Below are 18,324 nucleotides of genomic sequence, written 5' to 3' on the forward strand. Positions count from 1 at the left end.
CTCCTCCCCCACACACTTTCTGCTCCCCGCCAAGGAAGGGCGAAATCGGGGTCTAATAGAAAACCCTTTATTGTCCGTGTTTGGGGATGGGGATGGAGAGAAGGGGTGTCAGATGTAGCCAATGACATCATTGCAAATGATGGGCTGGCGACTGCGGCTCCTCATGAGAGCGGCAAAGTGAGTAAAGTCTGCGGCGAGGTCCGGCGAGGGGAGGGGGCACCCAGGCGCAGGGGGGCAGGACAAGCGCTTGGCAGCCATGGCTGCCGGACTACTCCGCTGGGGGGCTGCCCCAGCTCCCGAAGAGCCCCGGCTCCGGCCCCCGCCCCCACCTAGCCGGCGCCTGAGCTGGTCCGAGAGGTTGAGCAAGAAGTGGTGGGGCTTCCCCAACCAGCGGGGGGGCCCCGGCGGGCACCCTTCCCCGGCCGCCTCCGGCAGCTCCATCCAGTTCTCCACCAGGTCTGCGAAGCAGTTGTCCCCTAGCACCAGGGGCTGGCGGCTCCGGCTCCGCGACAGTAGAGATGCGGTCCAGTCCTCCGCATCCAGCCCCCGCCACTGCTCCAGACACACGTCCGAAGTAGATTTGGGGCGGGGCCGACGTCCGGCCGGGGGGCTGGCCCGGCCCCGCAGGCGCCCCACCCGCCGAAGCACCGGCCGGTCCTCGTCCCGCCAGGTGCTCCCCGACACCTCCGAGTAGCCGGAGTCCCAGTCCAGGGTGCGTTCACAGGGAGATAGTGCAGCTCCTTCCTCGTCGTCCTCTTCTAGGCAGCAGGCCGAGTCCGCTTCGGAGGCGTCCGACGCTCGCGGGGGCAGGCAGGGCCGGGGGCCGCTGGCTGGCTCTGGCGGGGTTGGCTGGGAGGGAGCCTGCATCCGGGGGGAGCTTGACTCTTCCCTCCCGCACAGCTGAGGGAGAGGAGAAGGCAGAGGTCAAAGCCAAGCGCATTACCATTCCTATTTCAGAGAGGGAAACTGAATCTGAGCGGGGAGGGGTCTTGCGCCCACTGGCGCTTACAGCAGGCACTCAGTGAGTAGTACCGGTGGTCGTGAGAGCTGGCATTATTCCAAACCTCTATTAAATATGGGGAAACTGAGGCACTGAGCAGGGAAATGGCTAGCCCAAATACCGAATTAATAGCATAGTCGGGACCAGAATCAATTTTAGTAACATTCCTATTCTTACAAGCATCCTCATTTTGCGGATGAGAAAATGGAAATAAAATGACTTGCGTAAGGTCCACAGCTGCTAAATAGGAGGCGAAAAGAACTTCTGCCTCTACAAACTGTGCTCATGCTTTATGCCGGGTACACTTCCAGACCCCAACTTTTCCTATTAGCCCAGAAGGACTCCAGATTTGCAGGGCCAAGAGCATCTTCCTGCTGGTGGGGGAAAAAATGTTCTAGAGAGTGGGAACTGAGCCCCAAATGCTATGTCTAATTTGGGGCACTGCCCCTATTATTTCCCTTATGGGGGAGCACATATCCTGATATATAGTGCATACCAGAAACAGGTGGGACAACTACCAAAAACCTGCCTGGCCCCTTGGCACGCGCAACCCTGCCCAGCCGGCAGCAGCTGCCACGTGCCTGGCCCCCCAATCTTCTGGCTCCCTGCTTTCTTCAGGCTGGCAGGCTGCAGCATGTTCCCCAGCAGGCAAGTCAGCACCCGCTGCAGGCGGCCCGGGGGTGGCGGAGAGCGGGTGTGGAGAAGTTGGGCTAAGATGGGTCGGGCTGGGCCGAGTGAGCCGGGGAGGAGGAAAGGAACTAGGAAGGGGGGCGGGGAGGGGGGGGGGGGCGAGGCCGCCCGTATCCCGACCGGGGAAGGGGGGGGGGGAACCCACCGTCCCAGCTCCCATCCCAAGCCTAGCTCTCTCATGGCTCAAGAGTGAAGGTTACAGTCTCAGCCCCAAGTCCGATCCAGGCTCCATCAAGGCTCAAGAGTGAGGGGGAAGTGGCCCCCCGCGCATTGGAACGTCTCCTTCTCTCCTCTCCTCGTCACACTCAAGCTAGCCGTGTCCCCCCTCCCTTTTTAGCCCCAGGCCCTCAACAGGCAGCAGAGAGTCCTCCTGGCTCACCCCCACCCCCACCCCCACTCAGCTACAAAGCCCAGCTGTTGAGATCGAGCTGCTGGAAGTGTAAGTTCTTTCTGGCTACCACGGGCGCCGGTAAGCTTAAGTGACTGACTCAGTTTCTCCCTTTGCTCCGAAGCTTTGCTTTTCTTTCTTGGATGTAGGAGGTAGGGGGAGGGAGGCCCTCTGCCAGGCACGGCTGGCCAGGATGTTGTTACCTGATGCCCGGGACAGCCCCCAAAGTTCCCCAACCGTCCGAAACCCAACCCCAGCCATCTGCCAGGGCAGCTCCAGCCAGCTGGGGTGCCCCTCCCCCAGCCCCACACGTGTGGGCAAGCACAGACCTAACATGGGGCCTCCACAATCGTGTCTGCAAAAGTCCCCTTCCCCGAACACTCCCGACCTATGGGGATGCCAAGTCCAAGCTACTACCCTCCTTGAATCCAGCTATGGAGGGGTGAGTTGGCTGAGGAGTGGGGGTGGGGACAGCTACTTCCTGCCTTGTTCTGGGGGCGTGCTGTGGGAGGGGGAAACTGAGAACTTCAGGTCCTTGGGGTACCCAGAGACCATTCTCGGTTCTTTTCATAGTAGGCAGGCCTCTGCCTCCCCAGAACCCCCACACTCACACACTCAGAGCCCATCTCAATGTCTGGCGGAAAGGCGTCAGCTCCTCCCCAAACCCTCTAGGGGTCCCCTCGCAGTTTCCCCACTGCGCCCCTTCCCCAAGACTCAGCGCAGAAAGCTCACCAACTCCAGACGGAACTGCCCCAGGAAACTGTCCAGCCGGGAGCTCCGCATTCCCGACGAGGGAGAAGGGCCCCGAGTGGGGCCAGCACCTCCCCCCCAGGCCCTCTGCACTCGGGCAGCCGCTGCTACTGGCGGTCTGGGGCTTGGGCAGGGATCGCTGGAGTGGAGTTGGGAGGACGGCCGGCTCTCTTCTCCCTCCCTCCTGCTGCTTCCAACATCTGGCTGCAGCCCAGGCCGCGCCCCTCCCACAGTCAGCCAATGAGGCAGGGGAGGGTGGGGAGGGTGGAGAAGGGGGGGGGCTGTAACTGGAGCCCCCGCCTCCAGCTGGAGGCAAGGATCGGAGACTTAGCCTTGGGGAGCAGCGTGGTGACCCCCGCCCCATACGCACGCACCACTGTCCCCACCCCAGACCACTCTAATGCTGTTTGGTGTCCCATCTCCTTCGTGAGCTTTCTGGGGAACAGGGCATGTGTGGGAGAGGCTCCTGGGGGTGTGGATGGGTATTTGGAACCGTGATTGCGCTGGTGAGATTTACTTGAAAGTCAGAATTTAAAACATAGCGCACCGTGTCAGTCGGAAGAGATCTCTTTACATAGAACATAGAACACAGAACATCAGGGCTTGCTGTCCCTTCATGCCATGTACTCCCCCTCCTCATCTCCTGTCAAAATCTCTCTCTTCCCTCAGGTACACAGGATTCAGAAGCTGACTTCCTTCATCACAGGGAAATCTTCTAGAGAGAGAGTATTGGGTTCTTCTCTGTGTTCATGCCCAGTACCCAGCCCAACGTCTGGTACCCAGAGTACATGCTTAAGAAACACTTGTGGACTGATTGCTCCCTGAGTCTCTCCTTCACCAGGACTGGACACATTCTGTCCTGTCTCAGATATTCTTAGACATTTTCCCCGGTTCCTTGTCTTTGCTATCACTTCCCTCCCTTGCCCTGTACTTAATAGCCTACCATCTGTAGCCTATCACCTCTTTGAGGTACAGGGACTTTTGTTTTTGTCTTTGTAGCACACAAGACTGTATAGTTAATCAATGTTCACCAGGTTAAAAATGGAATATGTAAGCCACAAGGGGCCCTAGGGATTAGAGTGACTTCATTGCCTTCATTGTATAGTGGAGGAAACTGAGGCTCAGAGAGGGGAGGGAACTCACAATCACACACAGAATAAAGTTTCCTAACTCTCACTCAAGCCCATAGTTCTTCCCACAATGCCAGGAAAAGGGTGGGAGAGAAAAAGAAAAGAAAAAAGGGAGGGGGAATGGGAGGGGGAAAGAGGGAAAGAAGGGAAAGGAAAGAGAAGGAGGGTAGGAGAAAGAGGGGAAAAGAAGGTGGAAGACATGGGGGAAAAAGAGAAAGAAAGAAAGAAAGAAAGAAAGAAAGAAAGAAAGAAAGAAAGAAAGAAAGAAAGAAAGAAAGAAAGAAAGAAAGAAAGAAGAGGGAGAAAGAAAGAAAGAGAAAGGGAGAAAGAATGAGAGAGAGAAAGAGAGAAAAAGAAAGGAAGGAAGAAGGAAAGAAAGAGAGATAAAGCAAGAAAGAGAGGGAGAAAGGAATAAAGAAAGAGAAAGGAAGGAAGAAGGAAAGAAGATAAAAAGAAAAAGAGAAGGAAAGAAAGGAAGGAAGAAGAAAAAAGAGAGAAAGGAAGAAAGAAATTCAAAATCACAGGGAAGTCTAGACATAAGAAGTGGCTTCTACAGAGAAACTTCTTAACCTCTTTTTGTATCATGGTTCCTCTTGGCAGTCTGGTGAAGCCTTTTCAGAATCATGTTTAGAAATAATTAAAAGAGATCCCAAAATTCAGTTACATATTAGTAAAAACATAAAGTGTAATATTTTTCCCCCTCCAAGTTCTAGGATCCCTTGAAATCCATCCATAGACCCCATTGTAAGAACTCCTGTTCCAGAACATCTTACTACCCACATGCCTCCACTTCCCTGGGCCTCACTTTGTCATCTTTGTAAATAATTCAGATTTTTGGTCTTGGCCAATTTAGGAGATTTGTTTTGCTTGATTGTGCATATTTGTTTAAAAAAAAGAATTTCCGTTTTCTTTTTCTAATTGGGGGAGGGGAAATGGAAGGGAGAGAACAATTGAGAGAGAAAAGTTTAATTTTTTTTTCCTTTGTAAAATAACGAGATTACACTAGATGGACTGGGGTCTCTTCTGGCTCACAACTGTCATCAGGATCTGATGTTTCCATCCCCCACATCAAGGCATTTGCTTGGCACATTGAGCAGGGTATTAGATATGGAGTCCATGTCTAGCCTTAGTCACTTACTAGCTGTGTGACCACTGTTTCTTCGTCTCTAAAATGAAAACCTTACAAACATTGTAAAGATAAAATAATATCTGTAAAGCGTTTTGCAAACTTTGAAGTGCCCCATAAAGGCTGACCACCGTTATCATTATCATATGGCTAACTGGAGGCCAGGAGGAATATGCCCTTTCCCAGGGAGTAGGGGGCGGGGGCAGGGGGCCGGTGGCCAGCTCGGTGGTTTGGAGGGCCTGGGGGGGAGGTGGCCCCCCCCAGCACCCATATGTTCGAGCACACACACACACAGGCCAAATGAGAGCTTCCAGAGCCAACTGCAAGTCTCCTGTGCCCTGCTACCCTGCTGCCAAGTCTCCTGCGCCCAGAAGTCAGACCCAGAACGCCTGTAACCTCAAAGGTCCAGTCCCTTAAGCCCAGCTCCTGCTGCAGCCCCTTCCCTGGCCTTTTTCTAGGTACAGCCCCAGGCTGAACTGGGCAGCTGCGCCCCCTGGTGGGAAAATCTCTGAGCTCAGGAATTCCTTCCCACCCCCAAATAGTGCACCTCCATCCCCCCAAATTCAGTTACATTCTTTCATTAAACTTCAGAAATCGTTTACTTCAGGGGGTGGGAAGCTTTCAGGGGGCCCTGGGGTAGAAGAAATACATACATATATATATATATATATATATATATATATATATATATATATATATATCTTTATTTCCACTAATTTTAATGATTATTTCTTCCATTTGAATGAACTCAACAAAGCACAATAGTATTAGACTTGACCAGGCTGCCAAAGGGAACTATGATGCAAAACAGTTGTGAACCAATGTAATCCAACACAGTCATTTAACAAGCAGCCAGCAGGGAGGCAGGACTAGAGGACAGAGTGTAGAAATCAGGAAGACCCAAGGTGGGCATTGGGCATGTGTGCCCCTGGGCAGGTCTCATAACTCCCCACCTCAGCTTCCTCCTTTGTAAAATGGGGATAATAATAGCATCAGTCTCCAGGGTTGTTGTGAGGATCAAGTGAAATAGCATGTGTAAGCCACTTTGTGAGCCCTAAAGTCTAGTTAATTAGTGAATGCTGGGTAGGATAGGGTCAGGGTCTGGTGAGATAGAATATGGGAAGCATCAGAAGGGTCTGTAACACCAGGGAGGCGAAGAGCAAACCTTGCCGTAGAAGGGACAAGCATCGATCCTGACATCCTGTGTCCGGGGCCATGAAAACTCTTGCTGGAGACGGTGGAGAGAAGGTACCTGCACAGAGTAGGCACTTAATAAGTGCGTATTCCTTGTCGGCTTCCTTTTATTCACTTCCCGAGCACCTTCTGTGTACAGGGCCTTGTGCTGGGCTCCCCGAGGGTTTTTCCCTTTGAGGGAAGCCTCAACCATAAGATAGTATTATAAGTCTGAAACTCTGCTTATAGCAAGCACTTTTCTTGCAGTAACCTTCCTCGCTAGGGGACTACCCAAGACTGAAGGCTGGAAAGGCTTTTTTGGTTTATGGGCACCTGATCACACCTGATCATGACCACAGCATCCATACCAGAACAAAGACTCCTAGGTGCTCTTGGTATGGCTGCCTCTGCCTTCTGTGGCTTATCCCTTTTCTGTGTCGCGGACCCCTGGGTCAGGCTGGCGAAGTCAATGTCCCCTTCTTCAGACTGTCAATAAACATTTATTAAGTGCTTGCTGTATGCCAGGTACTGAGCCAGGTGGTGGGGATATAAAAAAAAAGGGTAAGACCCTTTGTCCCCAAGAAACTCACAGTCTGATGGGGAGTCAACATGCAAATGACTATGTACAAGCAAGCTCCAGGAGAAATAGGAAATAATCAACAGAGCAAAGGCACTGGAATTAAAAAAGATGAGGAAAGGCTTCCTGTAGAAAGTGGGACGTGAAGAAATCTAGAGAAACCAAGAGGAGGAAGAGCATTCAATACATGAGGAACAGCCAGCAATGGCAGGTTGGATATTGGTAGTGAGAGTGAGATGTATAATAATCATAATAGCTAATATTTCTATTACAGGGTAGTAGGCTCTGTGCTAAGCACTTTACAGTGATCTTATTTGATCCTCACAGCAACCCTAGGAGATGAGTGCTGTTGTGATCCCTGTTTTACAGATGAGGAAACTGAGGCAAATGGGTTGAATTAATTGCTCAGAGTTAGTAAATGTTTGAGACCAGATTGGAATTGGTCTTTGTAACTTCTGGTTTTACCACTGTGACTCCTAGGTTGCAAGTTTGAATGACTAGAAGGATGGTGGTACCTAACAGTAAGAGGGAAATCTAGAAAGGGAAGGATTTGGAGGGAAAGATAATGAATTCAGTTTGAGTTTAAGATGTGAATGGGACATTCTAATTCAAGATATCCAACAAACATTTGGAAGTGAGAAATTGGACATTGGTAGAAAGGTTAAGGCTGATAATTAGATTGAGAATCATCAGCATAGTTGATCATTGAATCCACAGGATTCTTATAATAGTTTAAAATAATTGAAAGTACAGAGTCAACATGGTAGAGTGAGAATCAGCATTTTTGCCCAGCTCATTTAATGCATCTCATCTATAACAACTTAGAAAACTGCTGTGATGACCACATATTTTAAAATTAGCCGGAGTTAGGAATTCAGATTAAGGGAAAATCTTCAATCTTTATTCTCAGTAGCGGTGAAGAAGGATCGAAGGTAGAGGGATTAGCAATGTGAGCAGCTGCAACAAGACGCCAGCCAGCAGTCTCTTTCCGCTTCTCTCTCTGTCCCTCTGCCTCCACCCACCAAAATTGTCATTTCCTATACAATACATCAGGACTTGCACAAAGAGTGGGCGGGGGCCATTCTTGCTCCAAGCATATATATTAATAGAGTATAGTCCAATTACTATTTAGCCTCATGTTCTTGGGACCTCAGTGCATCAACTCGAGCTTCAGCCCATTACATCTCCCGCTTTCTTTTGTTTTAGAACACAGGTGGTCATGCCATCCCTGACTCCTCAGGGAGGTCAGAGCCTCCAAGGAGAGGTGATCACAACCTCCCTGACTTCTCAGGAAAGGAGATGAAAGCACCTCCAAAAAGGAGGTGATCACGACTCCCCTGATTCTCAGGAAGGGAGTGAAAGCACTAAAAAGGAGATGATCACACCCTCCCTGACATCTCAGGAAGGGAGATGAAAAGCACCAAAGGGAAGTGGAGGTTACTAGCAGGTTTCTGAGGTGAAGGATCTTATTATACACAAACCCATCAGCATGGGAAGTATTACACAAGCACATAGCAATAATGCAGAGGTTATTAGTGATGGCCCTCCCCTCAGTCAGTGCAGGCTTGATGTGGTGTAACAAACATGAATTGTACACACAAGTAGCAGAATAACAAACAATATAAATCAACATGGTGTTGTAAAAGATTACCAGAAGTCCTAGAAGGAGGGTATATAAACAACAGTCACACATACACCTTCTTCATTAGCCAAGAGATAGTCCAAAACCAATCTATTGTCCATTGCTTCACATGTCAGGGAATCCAATGATCACCCCAAGTTTTTGAAGTCCTGCAAAAGTCTTTTTATGTATTAGGGAATCCAATGATTCCAGCAGATTTTGAAGTCCTGTAACAGTCTTATCATTTCTCAGAGAATCCAATGATTCCTGAGGGTTTTCAAGTCTTATGTCTCAGAGAATCCAATGATTCCTGAGGGTTTTCAAGTCCTATGTCTCAGAGAATCCAATGATTCCTGAGGGTTTTCAAGTCCTACAACAATCTTATGTCTCAGAGAATCCAGTGATTCCTGAGGGTTTTCAAATCCTACAACAATCTTATCATGTCTCAGAGAATCCAATGATTCCTGAGGGTTTTCAAGTCCAACAATTTTTGATGTCCATGAGTCAAGCCATAACTGCCATGCTCTTTCAATGGTGAGCACAATCAGCAACAGAACCCCCCGATATTTCTTGGGTCTTCTCCTTCGTTTCAAGGGTCTGCTACATCTCTCTGCGATGGACAAGGCGAATACAGCTCGTTGGAACCCATCTGATTCCTTCTCTACCTGTAGAGATACAAGCAAATCCTCTCCCCCAAGCAGTTAGCCAGTCTGGTCCCTTCCATTCACCACTTTCTGGTTCTCTCCATATCACCTGGTGATTATCTAAAGATAGTGGAGCTGCTTGCACTGGACACGCCCTTCCGGTGGGTTATAAAACCTGTCTGCTGGAGCCAGTGCATCTTTGTCAAAAATCAAGAAGTTAATAGTATAAAGGGTTAGATTTAGAAGTTCTCTAGGGTTACCTGTGGCTCCCCCTTTCTTCTGTTTTTGGAGGAGCATCTTAATGTCTCTGTTTCTCCTCTCTACTATTGCCTGTCCTTGAGGATTAAAAGGTATGCCAATGGTGTGTAAAATCTTATACTGTGCACAAAAGTGTGCAAAATGTTTGGAAGTATATGCAAGACCATTGTCTGTTTTTATTGCTTGTGGCACACCCATAATGAAAAATGCTTGTGTGAGGAATTCAGTGACCACTCTGGCTGTCTCTTTTGCTGCTGGTATTGCAAAAGTGAATCCTGAAAAGGTGTCTACCACAACGTGGATAAAAGACAGGTGACCAAAAGATTTATAATGGGTCACATCCATTTGCCAAATTTTATTGGGTCTCCAACCATGAGGGTTTTCCCTGGAGAGAATGTAGGAGCGTGGAAAGAAAGGCAAGCTGTACAGGCTTTTACTATACTCCTAGCTTACTCTCTTGTTATTCCAAATTGTAAACATAAAGCTTGAGCAGCCTGATGATATTTAGAATGAGATGCCTGGGCTTCTTGGAATAAAGGAGTATTGACCAGCATAGTTAGAAGGCTATCTGCCCTTGAATTACCATCAAAAATGGTACCTGGAAGTCCACTATGAGAGTGGACATGCAAGATATAAATCTTACCTGGATGCTTTCTTACTTGCTCTTGAAGTTTCTTAAAGAGCTGATATATATTAAAGGCTGCAAATTTTATTTGGGCTGTGGCAATTCTTTGTACCACACCTACTGAATAGGTCAAATCAGATATTATACTTATGTCTCCTGGATAATAAGTAAGAGCTAGAATGATCGCATACAGTTCATTCTGCTGAGTGGACTGAAAAGGAGTTCTGACTAGTCTCTTTATAGTTAAGTCACGAGAGTATACAGCACAAATATTATGTTTGGATGCATCTGTGAAGATAGTTGGTCCTTTAAGAGGAACTTTAGAAACTTTTTCTTCAAGAATCCATCACCAATTATGTAATAGTCTGGTTATCTTTAGGGGAGATCCATGTATAAAATTTGGAGCCATGGCTAATAAAATTTGCCACATTGGGATGGTCTCACAGCACACATTAATTTGTGTATTGGTATAAAAGGTATATATCTTGTCAGGTCTTATCCCAGATAATTGTACTGCTTGCTTAACGACCTTTAATAAAATTCTAGCCACAAGCACTGGGTAAGGAGTAAGGCTTTGTTCTGGTTGTGCCAGGAGGTTCACCCACTCTATCACACTGTCTCCTTGATGAAGGACTGCTGTGGATGCCTCTCTGTGTGGCAAAAACCAATATTTCCAAGGGTTTTTGAGTGACTCTTTCAACCACATTGGATAAAGCCAGTTCAACTTTTCTCAAAGTCTCTTGAGCTTCTTTTGTAAGCTGGCATGGTGAATTTAAAGCACTCTCTCCCTTTAAATTATCATATAACGGTTGCAATTGATAGGTAGTCAGGCCTAACACTGGCTGCATCCATTGGATATCTCCTATCAATTTCTGAAAATCATTCAATGTGTTTAGCTTCTCTGTTAAGGACAGTTTTTGTATTGTAAGCACTTTAGGGTATACTTCATATCCTAAATATTGAAAAGAAGCATGTCTTTGAATTTTTTCTGGTGCTATGTATAATTTGTAATTCCTTAGTATTTCTATAGTCTTTTGCAGACATGCTTCTAACGTTTGTTCCTCAGGTGCATATCCCAATATATCATCCATATAATGTAATAGCATAACTTTTGGAAATGCTTTTCTTACTGGAGCAAGAGCAGCAGCAACATATACATTTGACACATAGTGGGGCTGTTTTTCATTTCCTGTAGCAAAACCGTCCATTCATATCTTTTATAAGGCTCAGCTAAGTTTCCAGGTTTTTTTTTCTTTCTTTTTTTTTGTTCATTTTGTTCTTTTTTTTTTTTTTTTTTTTTAATAACTTTTTATTGACAGAAACCATGCCAGGGTAATTTTTTACAACATTATCCCTTACACTCATTTCTGTTCCTATTTTTCCCCTCCCTCCCTCTACCCCCTCCCCCAGATGGCAAGCAGTCCTATACATGTTAAATAGGTTACAGTAGATCTTGGATACAATATATGTGTGCAGAACCGAACAGTTCTCTTATTGCTCAGGGAGAATTGGATTTAGAAGGTATAAATAACCCGGGAAGAAAAACAAAAATGCAAGTAGTTTATATCCATTTCCTAGTGTTCTTTCTTTGGGTGTAGCTGCTTCTGTCCATTCTTGATCATTTGAAACTGAGTTAGATCTTCTCTTTGTTGAAGAAATCTACTTCCATCAGAATGCATTCTCATACAGTATCATTGTTGAAGTATATAATGATCTCCTGGTTATGCTCATTTCACTCAGCATCAGTTCATGTAAGTCTCGCCAATCTTCTCTGTATTCATCCTGCTGGTCGTTTCTTACAGAACAATAATATTCCATAACATTCATATACCACAATTTATTCAACCATTTTCCAATTGATTGACATCCATTCATTTTCCAGCTTCTAGCCACTACAAACAGGGCTAAGGCTCAGCTAAGTTAATGCTAGGCACTGAAAAGGCAAATCTTTCCATATCCTCCTTATCCAGACGGATAGAATAGAAACAATCCTTAATATCTATGACCCAAAGAGGCCATTCTCTAGGCAATTGAGTAGGAGATGGAAGTCCAGGCTAAAGAGTTCCCATAGTTTCCATCTGTTCATTCACCTTTCTTAAATCTGTTAACATCCTCCATTTTCCAGATTTCTTTTTTACAACAAACACTGGGGAATTCCAAGGACTTAGAGAAAGTTGTAAATGTCCTTGGTCAAGCTGCTCCTGTACTATATCTAATAAGGTCTAAATTTTATCGCTACCTAAGGCCACTGTTCTATCCACACTGGTATATCAGTTTTACATTGGATAGGAACAGGTGAAAGTGTTGGCAGGCCTTCAACAGCACCCCTGCTTAAAAAACTGTAGTACTAATTTTTAACCCTAATTGCTGTAAAACGCCTCTTCCCCACAGATTGATGGGGATTGTTTCAACTATAAAAGGAGTAAAAACTCCTGTTTTGCCTTCAAAAGTCCATCTCATAGGGGCAGCACTAACTTCAGCTGCTATTGATCCTCCTATGCCAGACATGTAGATGTCTGCTTTAATCTTTGGCCAGTAACTGGGCCAATTGGCACCTCTAATGACTGTACAATCTGCACCTGTGTCTACCAGTCCTTCTAATGGTAGGCCATTTATATAGATTGTGAGCATAGGTGGGTCAGCTGTTACAGCTGCTGTTCAGTATATTCCTGGATTTTGTGGTCTGGATCAGAATCTGGGTGACTATCACCAGTTTGCTTATTAGGATTCTGTATGAGTAAACCTGATGCTACTACTTCTCCTGGGTGATAAGTTACACATTATCTACTTGTATTAGTGACTGGGATATTATCTACACATTCCCCAGTTTCCCACATCAGTGCGTGGATGGACACTGTTTTGTACATTCAAAAAGGAGGTGAAATGGTCAAGCCACTGTGCCTGGAGGCAAGGGATACATAGGCTGGAGAGGAACAGATTTCACCTCTCCAGGGGGTATCTCAGTTGTTTCAGCTGCATATAACTCTATTCTCCCTAATTGTAATCCCTTTCTCCCATCGGGTTGCTTCCTGGCTGATTGATTGTGTAATCCCTTTCTCCCATCATATGGCTTCCTGGCTGATTGCTCATGTCTGGATATTGGACTTCTAGGCACTCTCTGGATGCACCATTGGCTGCCATCATGCCCCAAGTGTTTTTTGCCTGGGGCCCTGGGGCTGGGCCTCTAATCCAGTTTCCCTGAACCTTTCTACATTCTGAGGCCCAATGGAAGCCTCTGTTGCATTTTGGACATGAGGTATTGGGTCTTGTTCTCCCACCTTGTTTTCTCACTCTGTCTCTATAGCAACACTGAGCTTTCAGATGCCCTACTTTACCACACTGAAAGCATTGACGACTCTCTCTGGAAGTCCCTTGCCAGAAGGAACCCTGTCTTCCCATGTTGGCATCTTGGGAAGTCTGCATCATAGCCTGGCTATAAAAGGCATTTGTGCCCACTGTGGCACAGCGTCTTATGAACTCCTCTAAAGGAGCATCCTTGCACAGTCCTAGTATAATTCTTCTGCAAACCTCATTAGCATTTTCCTTAGTAAGTTGCCTTATCAAAATGTCTGTTGCTACATTTTCACCATTAGTTCTTGTGATAGCAGTCTGCAAATGTCCCACAAAGTCAGTAAAGGGTTCATTTGGCCCTTGTGTTATTTTTGTGAAGGCCTCATCCTTGTCATCTTTATTGTGGAGCGAAGCCCACGCTTTGATAACATTAGCAGCAATTTGCTCATATGCTGCTATGGAATAATTAATCTGTATTGCAACGTCTGCATAGGAACCTACACCTGTTAGTAGGTCATAGGTGATTGCAGCATGAACTGCACTTTGACTATTTTGTTGGGCTTGTATCCTACAGAGCTCACTATATTCAGAAAGCCACAAGTAGTTTTGTCCAGGTTCTAGGCATACCCTTGCTATAGATTTCCAGTCATTAGGGATCAAGATTTCAAAAGTCAAATTCTGTAATAACATCTTAACATAAGCTGATGTAGCCCCATAAAGAGTGCAAGCCTTTTTCAGGTCTTTGAGGATTTCTATATCAAAAGGAGCATATTTTCTACTTTCTTAAAGAATTAAACTGTTGTATTACAGGAAAAATGTGATGTTGGAGTTCTGCTACATTTCTCCCTTCCGCTTTGGCCTTAATTAGTCCTTTTTGCAATCTAGTCATAGAAGTAGTTGGATGCTGAGGGGAAGGTGCTGGTGCTGTCACTGCTCCCCCCCTCCCCACACTCCCTCTTCCCTCCAGTGGAGTTGATGGAGGAGATTCAATTACCTGCTCTTTAGGGCTGAAGCTGCATCAGATTCACCACACCCTTGAGCCTCACTTAAGTCTCCATGCCCTGTGGGGATATGGTCATTAATCTCTTCATTGTCTTCCTCCTTTATCTCAGGCTTCCCCATTTGGCTATTTCTAGAGCTTTTTTTCTTTCTTCTAGGAATCATAGGGTTTTTTTAAAAGCCAACTGTATTATATTGTATAAATAGAATGCCTGGATGGAAATTGAATGAGGACTGTATTCATTGTAATATGCGGAGAGCTGTTGCCTAATTAATGTCCAGTTATCTCGAGAGATTTGCTCTTCCTCTAAGAACCAAGGGGAGGTGCATTTTAATGTACCCAGAAGTCTAGCTATCTGTTCCCAAGTTATAAGTAGCCCTTGGTCTTCTATCAGCTTAAGCATGCTTTCTATAGCGCCCCTCCTAGGTGTGGTTGAAGGGGTGGGGGGGGGGAGGGGGATGGAGAATCTTTAGCTAGTATCTGTCCCATTTCAGCCAAAAAAAGGTTACCAATTTAGTCTTTAAGAAAATAAGTTCCCTGTTTGTCTATTACAATACTCACCCAAATTCCTGGTCACTGGAGACTTCTTTAGTGAAAGGAGGGTCCTTGGTTCCCACACTTGGGTGCCAATTGTGATATATCTCATCTATAACAACTTAGAAAACTGCTATACAATTCTGAATGGGAAAGCCAAGAATATGTCACAGTGAGTCGTTTTTCCAGCCTAGGACAGCTTAGGGAAAATAGCGAGATCTGTGGACACTGGGATAGGGACTGGTCAGGATCTCAGTACAATGGCAGCAGCAGTAATATTCTAACATCTAAGGATGGTAAGGGGTCTAAGATCAAACACCAAGGCTGGAAGCACTGAGCCAGAAAGAGATCCCAAGGGACCCCTAAACTAGTGCTAAGAACACAAATAAGTACTCTCTGGCACTTCTGTCATCCATTACCCAGTTTCAGGGTGGAGAGGAGTGGTTACAGTAGTTACGAATGAAGGACAACAGCAATCCAATTAGAATAGGAACAAAACTGATATTTACCTCCTAGGGTTGTTTTGAGAATAAAATAAGATAATACTAAGAGCTTTGCACATACCACCACCACCACCACCCCCCAAAAAAGAAAAAGAAATAATGAAATTAAATCAAAAGATTGAAAAAAAGAAATTATAAATATCTCATAGGAAGAGCAACTGACCTGGAAAATTGATCAAGGAGACATAATTTAAGAATCATTAGACTGCCTGAGAACTATGAACAACAACCAAAAAGAAAAAAAAAAGCTTTGACATCATATTTCAAGGTAATATAAAGGAAAACATATGGAGATATGTCTTAGAATTCAAAGACAAAGTATAAATCAAAAAATTCACCACTTATTTTCTGAAAGAAATTCCCAAATGAAAACTTCCAGAAATATTATAGTAAAACAGATTCTTCAGAATGGAGAGGGTATAAAGGAGAAAGATAAGTATAAGAAAATAGGATGAAGGGAATTACAGAGTACACAATCCTAACTATGAGTGTGAAAGAGATGAATTCACTCATAAAATGGAAGAGGAGAACAATATGGATTAAAATACAATAATATGTGGTTTATAAGAAATGTTTAAAATAAAAAGATACACATAGAGTTAAAATGAAGGGCTGAAGCAGACTCAATTATGCTTCAGTTAATGTAAAAAACCTAGAGATGTCAATTATCTCAAATGAAACAAAAGTAAAAAATGAAATAAATAGGAAACTACATTTTGCTAAAAGGTACTATAGGCAATGAGTTAATATCAATACTCAACACATATGCTCCAAAGGGCATAGCATTTAAATCCCTAAAAGAAAAGTTAAATGCATTACAGGAGGAAACAGTAAACTATATTAATGGGGAACCTCCATTTATACCTTCTCAGACCTAGTAAATCTAACTATAAAATAACTAAAAAAAGATAAGAAGATTAATAGAATTTTAGAAAAGTTAGATGTGATAAACTTCAGGATACTATCAAATAGGAATAGAAAGAATTAAACCTATTTCTCAATTGTGTGATACACCTTCACAAAAATTGACTATATATTAAGGCATAAAAACCTCATAGATGAAGACAAGCAGAAATATTCTCTTCCTGAACTACAATAAAAATTATATTCAGTAAAGGCTTTTTGAAGCATAGGTGAAAAATTAATAAATAAGTCATCCTAAATAAGTTAATCCTAAAAGAGTAGGTCAAAAAACAAATCATAAAATCAATAATTTCATTAAAAATAATGACAACAATGAGACAAGATACCCAAGTTCAGGGGATGTAGCCAAAATAGTATTTAAGGAAAATGTATATCTCAAAAAAATGTTTGCATACACAAAAAGAGCTATTTAATTGATTAGGTATACAACTAAAAAAACCTAGAAAAACAAAATTAAAAACCTCCAATTAAACATCAGAATAAAAATCCTGAAAATCAAAGAAGAAATTAACATTAAAAGTAAAAAGTCATTGAACTAATAAAACTAGAAGCTGTTTAAAAAACAAAGAAAACAGATAAACCATTAACTAATCTGATTTAAAAAACTAATTGACAATGAAATAAGATGAAATAGAAACAATTATTAGAAGTTATTTTGTCCAAATATATGCCTATAAAATCAACAATCTAAATAAAATAAATGAATATTTACAAAACTATAAATGGCCCAAATTAACAGAATAAGAAATAGAATACTTAAACAATCTTATCTTTTTTTTGAACATCTAAAATATTTCATTTTTTCCAATTACATGTAAAAAAACAATTTTAATATTCTTTTTTAAAATTTTGAATTCCAGATTTTTTCCCTTTCTCCTTCTGTTCCTCCTTCATTGAGAAGGCAAGCCATTCGATATTGTACAAAATTCTTAGAAAAAGTAATTGAAAACTTTGAATGGAAAATGCCACCCACATCCAGGATGTCAGTTGGGGAATGGCTGAACAAATTGTGCTATATGAAGGTAATGAAATATTATTGTTTTATAAAAAAATGATGAATAAGCTAATTTTAGAAAGGCTTGGAAAGATTTATATGAACTAATGCTGAGTGAAACAAGCAGAACCAGGAATATATTGTACACAGTGACAACAAGATTGTGTGATGATTAACTGACAGATTTGATTTTTCTTCAGCGATCCAAAGCAATCCCCATAGACTTTGGACCAAAAAATACCATCTGTATCCAGAAAAAGAACTGAGACTGAATGTAAATCAACACATGTTATGTTCACTTCTTTTTTTCTATTTTTAAAAATCTCTTCCATGGTTTTTCCCTTTTGCTCTAAATTTTCTTTCCCAACATGATTCATAAAGCAATGTATATTAAAAATAAAATAAATTTACTAGGAAAAAAAAGAATAAATCACAAAAAAAAGTAAGAAAATGCTATCCACATACAGGGAGAGAACTATGGAGACTAAATACAGTCTATTATCATCTTTTTGTTTTTGTTGTTGTTTTCTAGTGATTTTTCCATTTTGTTTTTATTTTTCTCTCCCAACATGACTCATGTGAAAATATGTTTTTAAAAAATTATGTACATATATAACCTAAAAAGATAAAATTTTTAAAAAAAGAAAAAGAGAGAAAATAAAAAGTAATCAAATAGATCATAAGTAAGCTCCCCAAGCAAAAAATTATTCAGAACTTTGGATTTACTGTGTATTCTGCCAAACATTTAAAGATTAATTATTTCTAATATTACATTAAACTGTTTGAAAAAATAGGTAAGGAAGGAGACCTATCAAATTTTTTTCTATTACACAAATATGGTCTTGAAACATACCAGAAAGAGTCAAAACTGAGAAACAAAACTGTATTCCAAATTCCTTAATAAGTATTGATGCAAAAAAAAAAAACAAAAAAAACAAAAACAAACTTAAATAAAGCACTAGCAGTGAGATTACAGTATATATCACAATATATCACGCTGACCAGGCTAGACATATACCAGGGATGTAAGACTGGGTCAATATTAAGAAAACTATAAGCATAGTTAGCCATATCAATAAAAAAGAAAACAGCAGAA

General features: G+C 43.2%; 1 protein-coding gene across 1 annotated transcript; it reads right to left on the reverse strand.

Annotated features, from left to right (window-relative positions):
• Positions 1-51: 51 nt before the first annotated feature.
• On the reverse strand, positions 52-3,039 carry INKA1 (inka box actin regulator 1). Its single transcript, XM_031959075.1, has 2 exons — positions 2,811-3,039; positions 52-900 (listed from the first exon to the last, which is right to left on the reverse strand). Exons 1-2 carry the CDS (start codon positions 2,859-2,861, stop codon positions 109-111), a joined length of 843 nt encoding a protein of 280 aa, XP_031814935.1. The 5' UTR covers positions 2,862-3,039; the 3' UTR covers positions 52-108.
• Between the last annotated feature and the right edge of the window lie 15,285 nt (positions 3,040-18,324).

Source organism: Sarcophilus harrisii, chromosome 1 (assembly GCF_902635505.1).
Source record: "Sarcophilus harrisii chromosome 1, mSarHar1.11, whole genome shotgun sequence".
Classification (NCBI taxonomy): Eukaryota; Metazoa; Chordata; class Mammalia; order Dasyuromorphia; family Dasyuridae; genus Sarcophilus; species Sarcophilus harrisii.

What these genes read in the sequence shown, in the direction of transcription:
- INKA1 (XM_031959075.1), bottom strand. Translation starts at nt 2,861, where the DNA reads ATGCGGAGCTCCCGGCTGGACAGTTTCCTGGGGCAGTTCCGTCTGGAG. An exon ending in GGCAGTTCCGTCTGGAGTTG is followed by an intron (nt 901 to 2,810) that starts GTGAGCTTTCTG and finishes CCTCTCCCTCAG; the next exon opens with CTGTGCGGGAGGGAAGAGTC.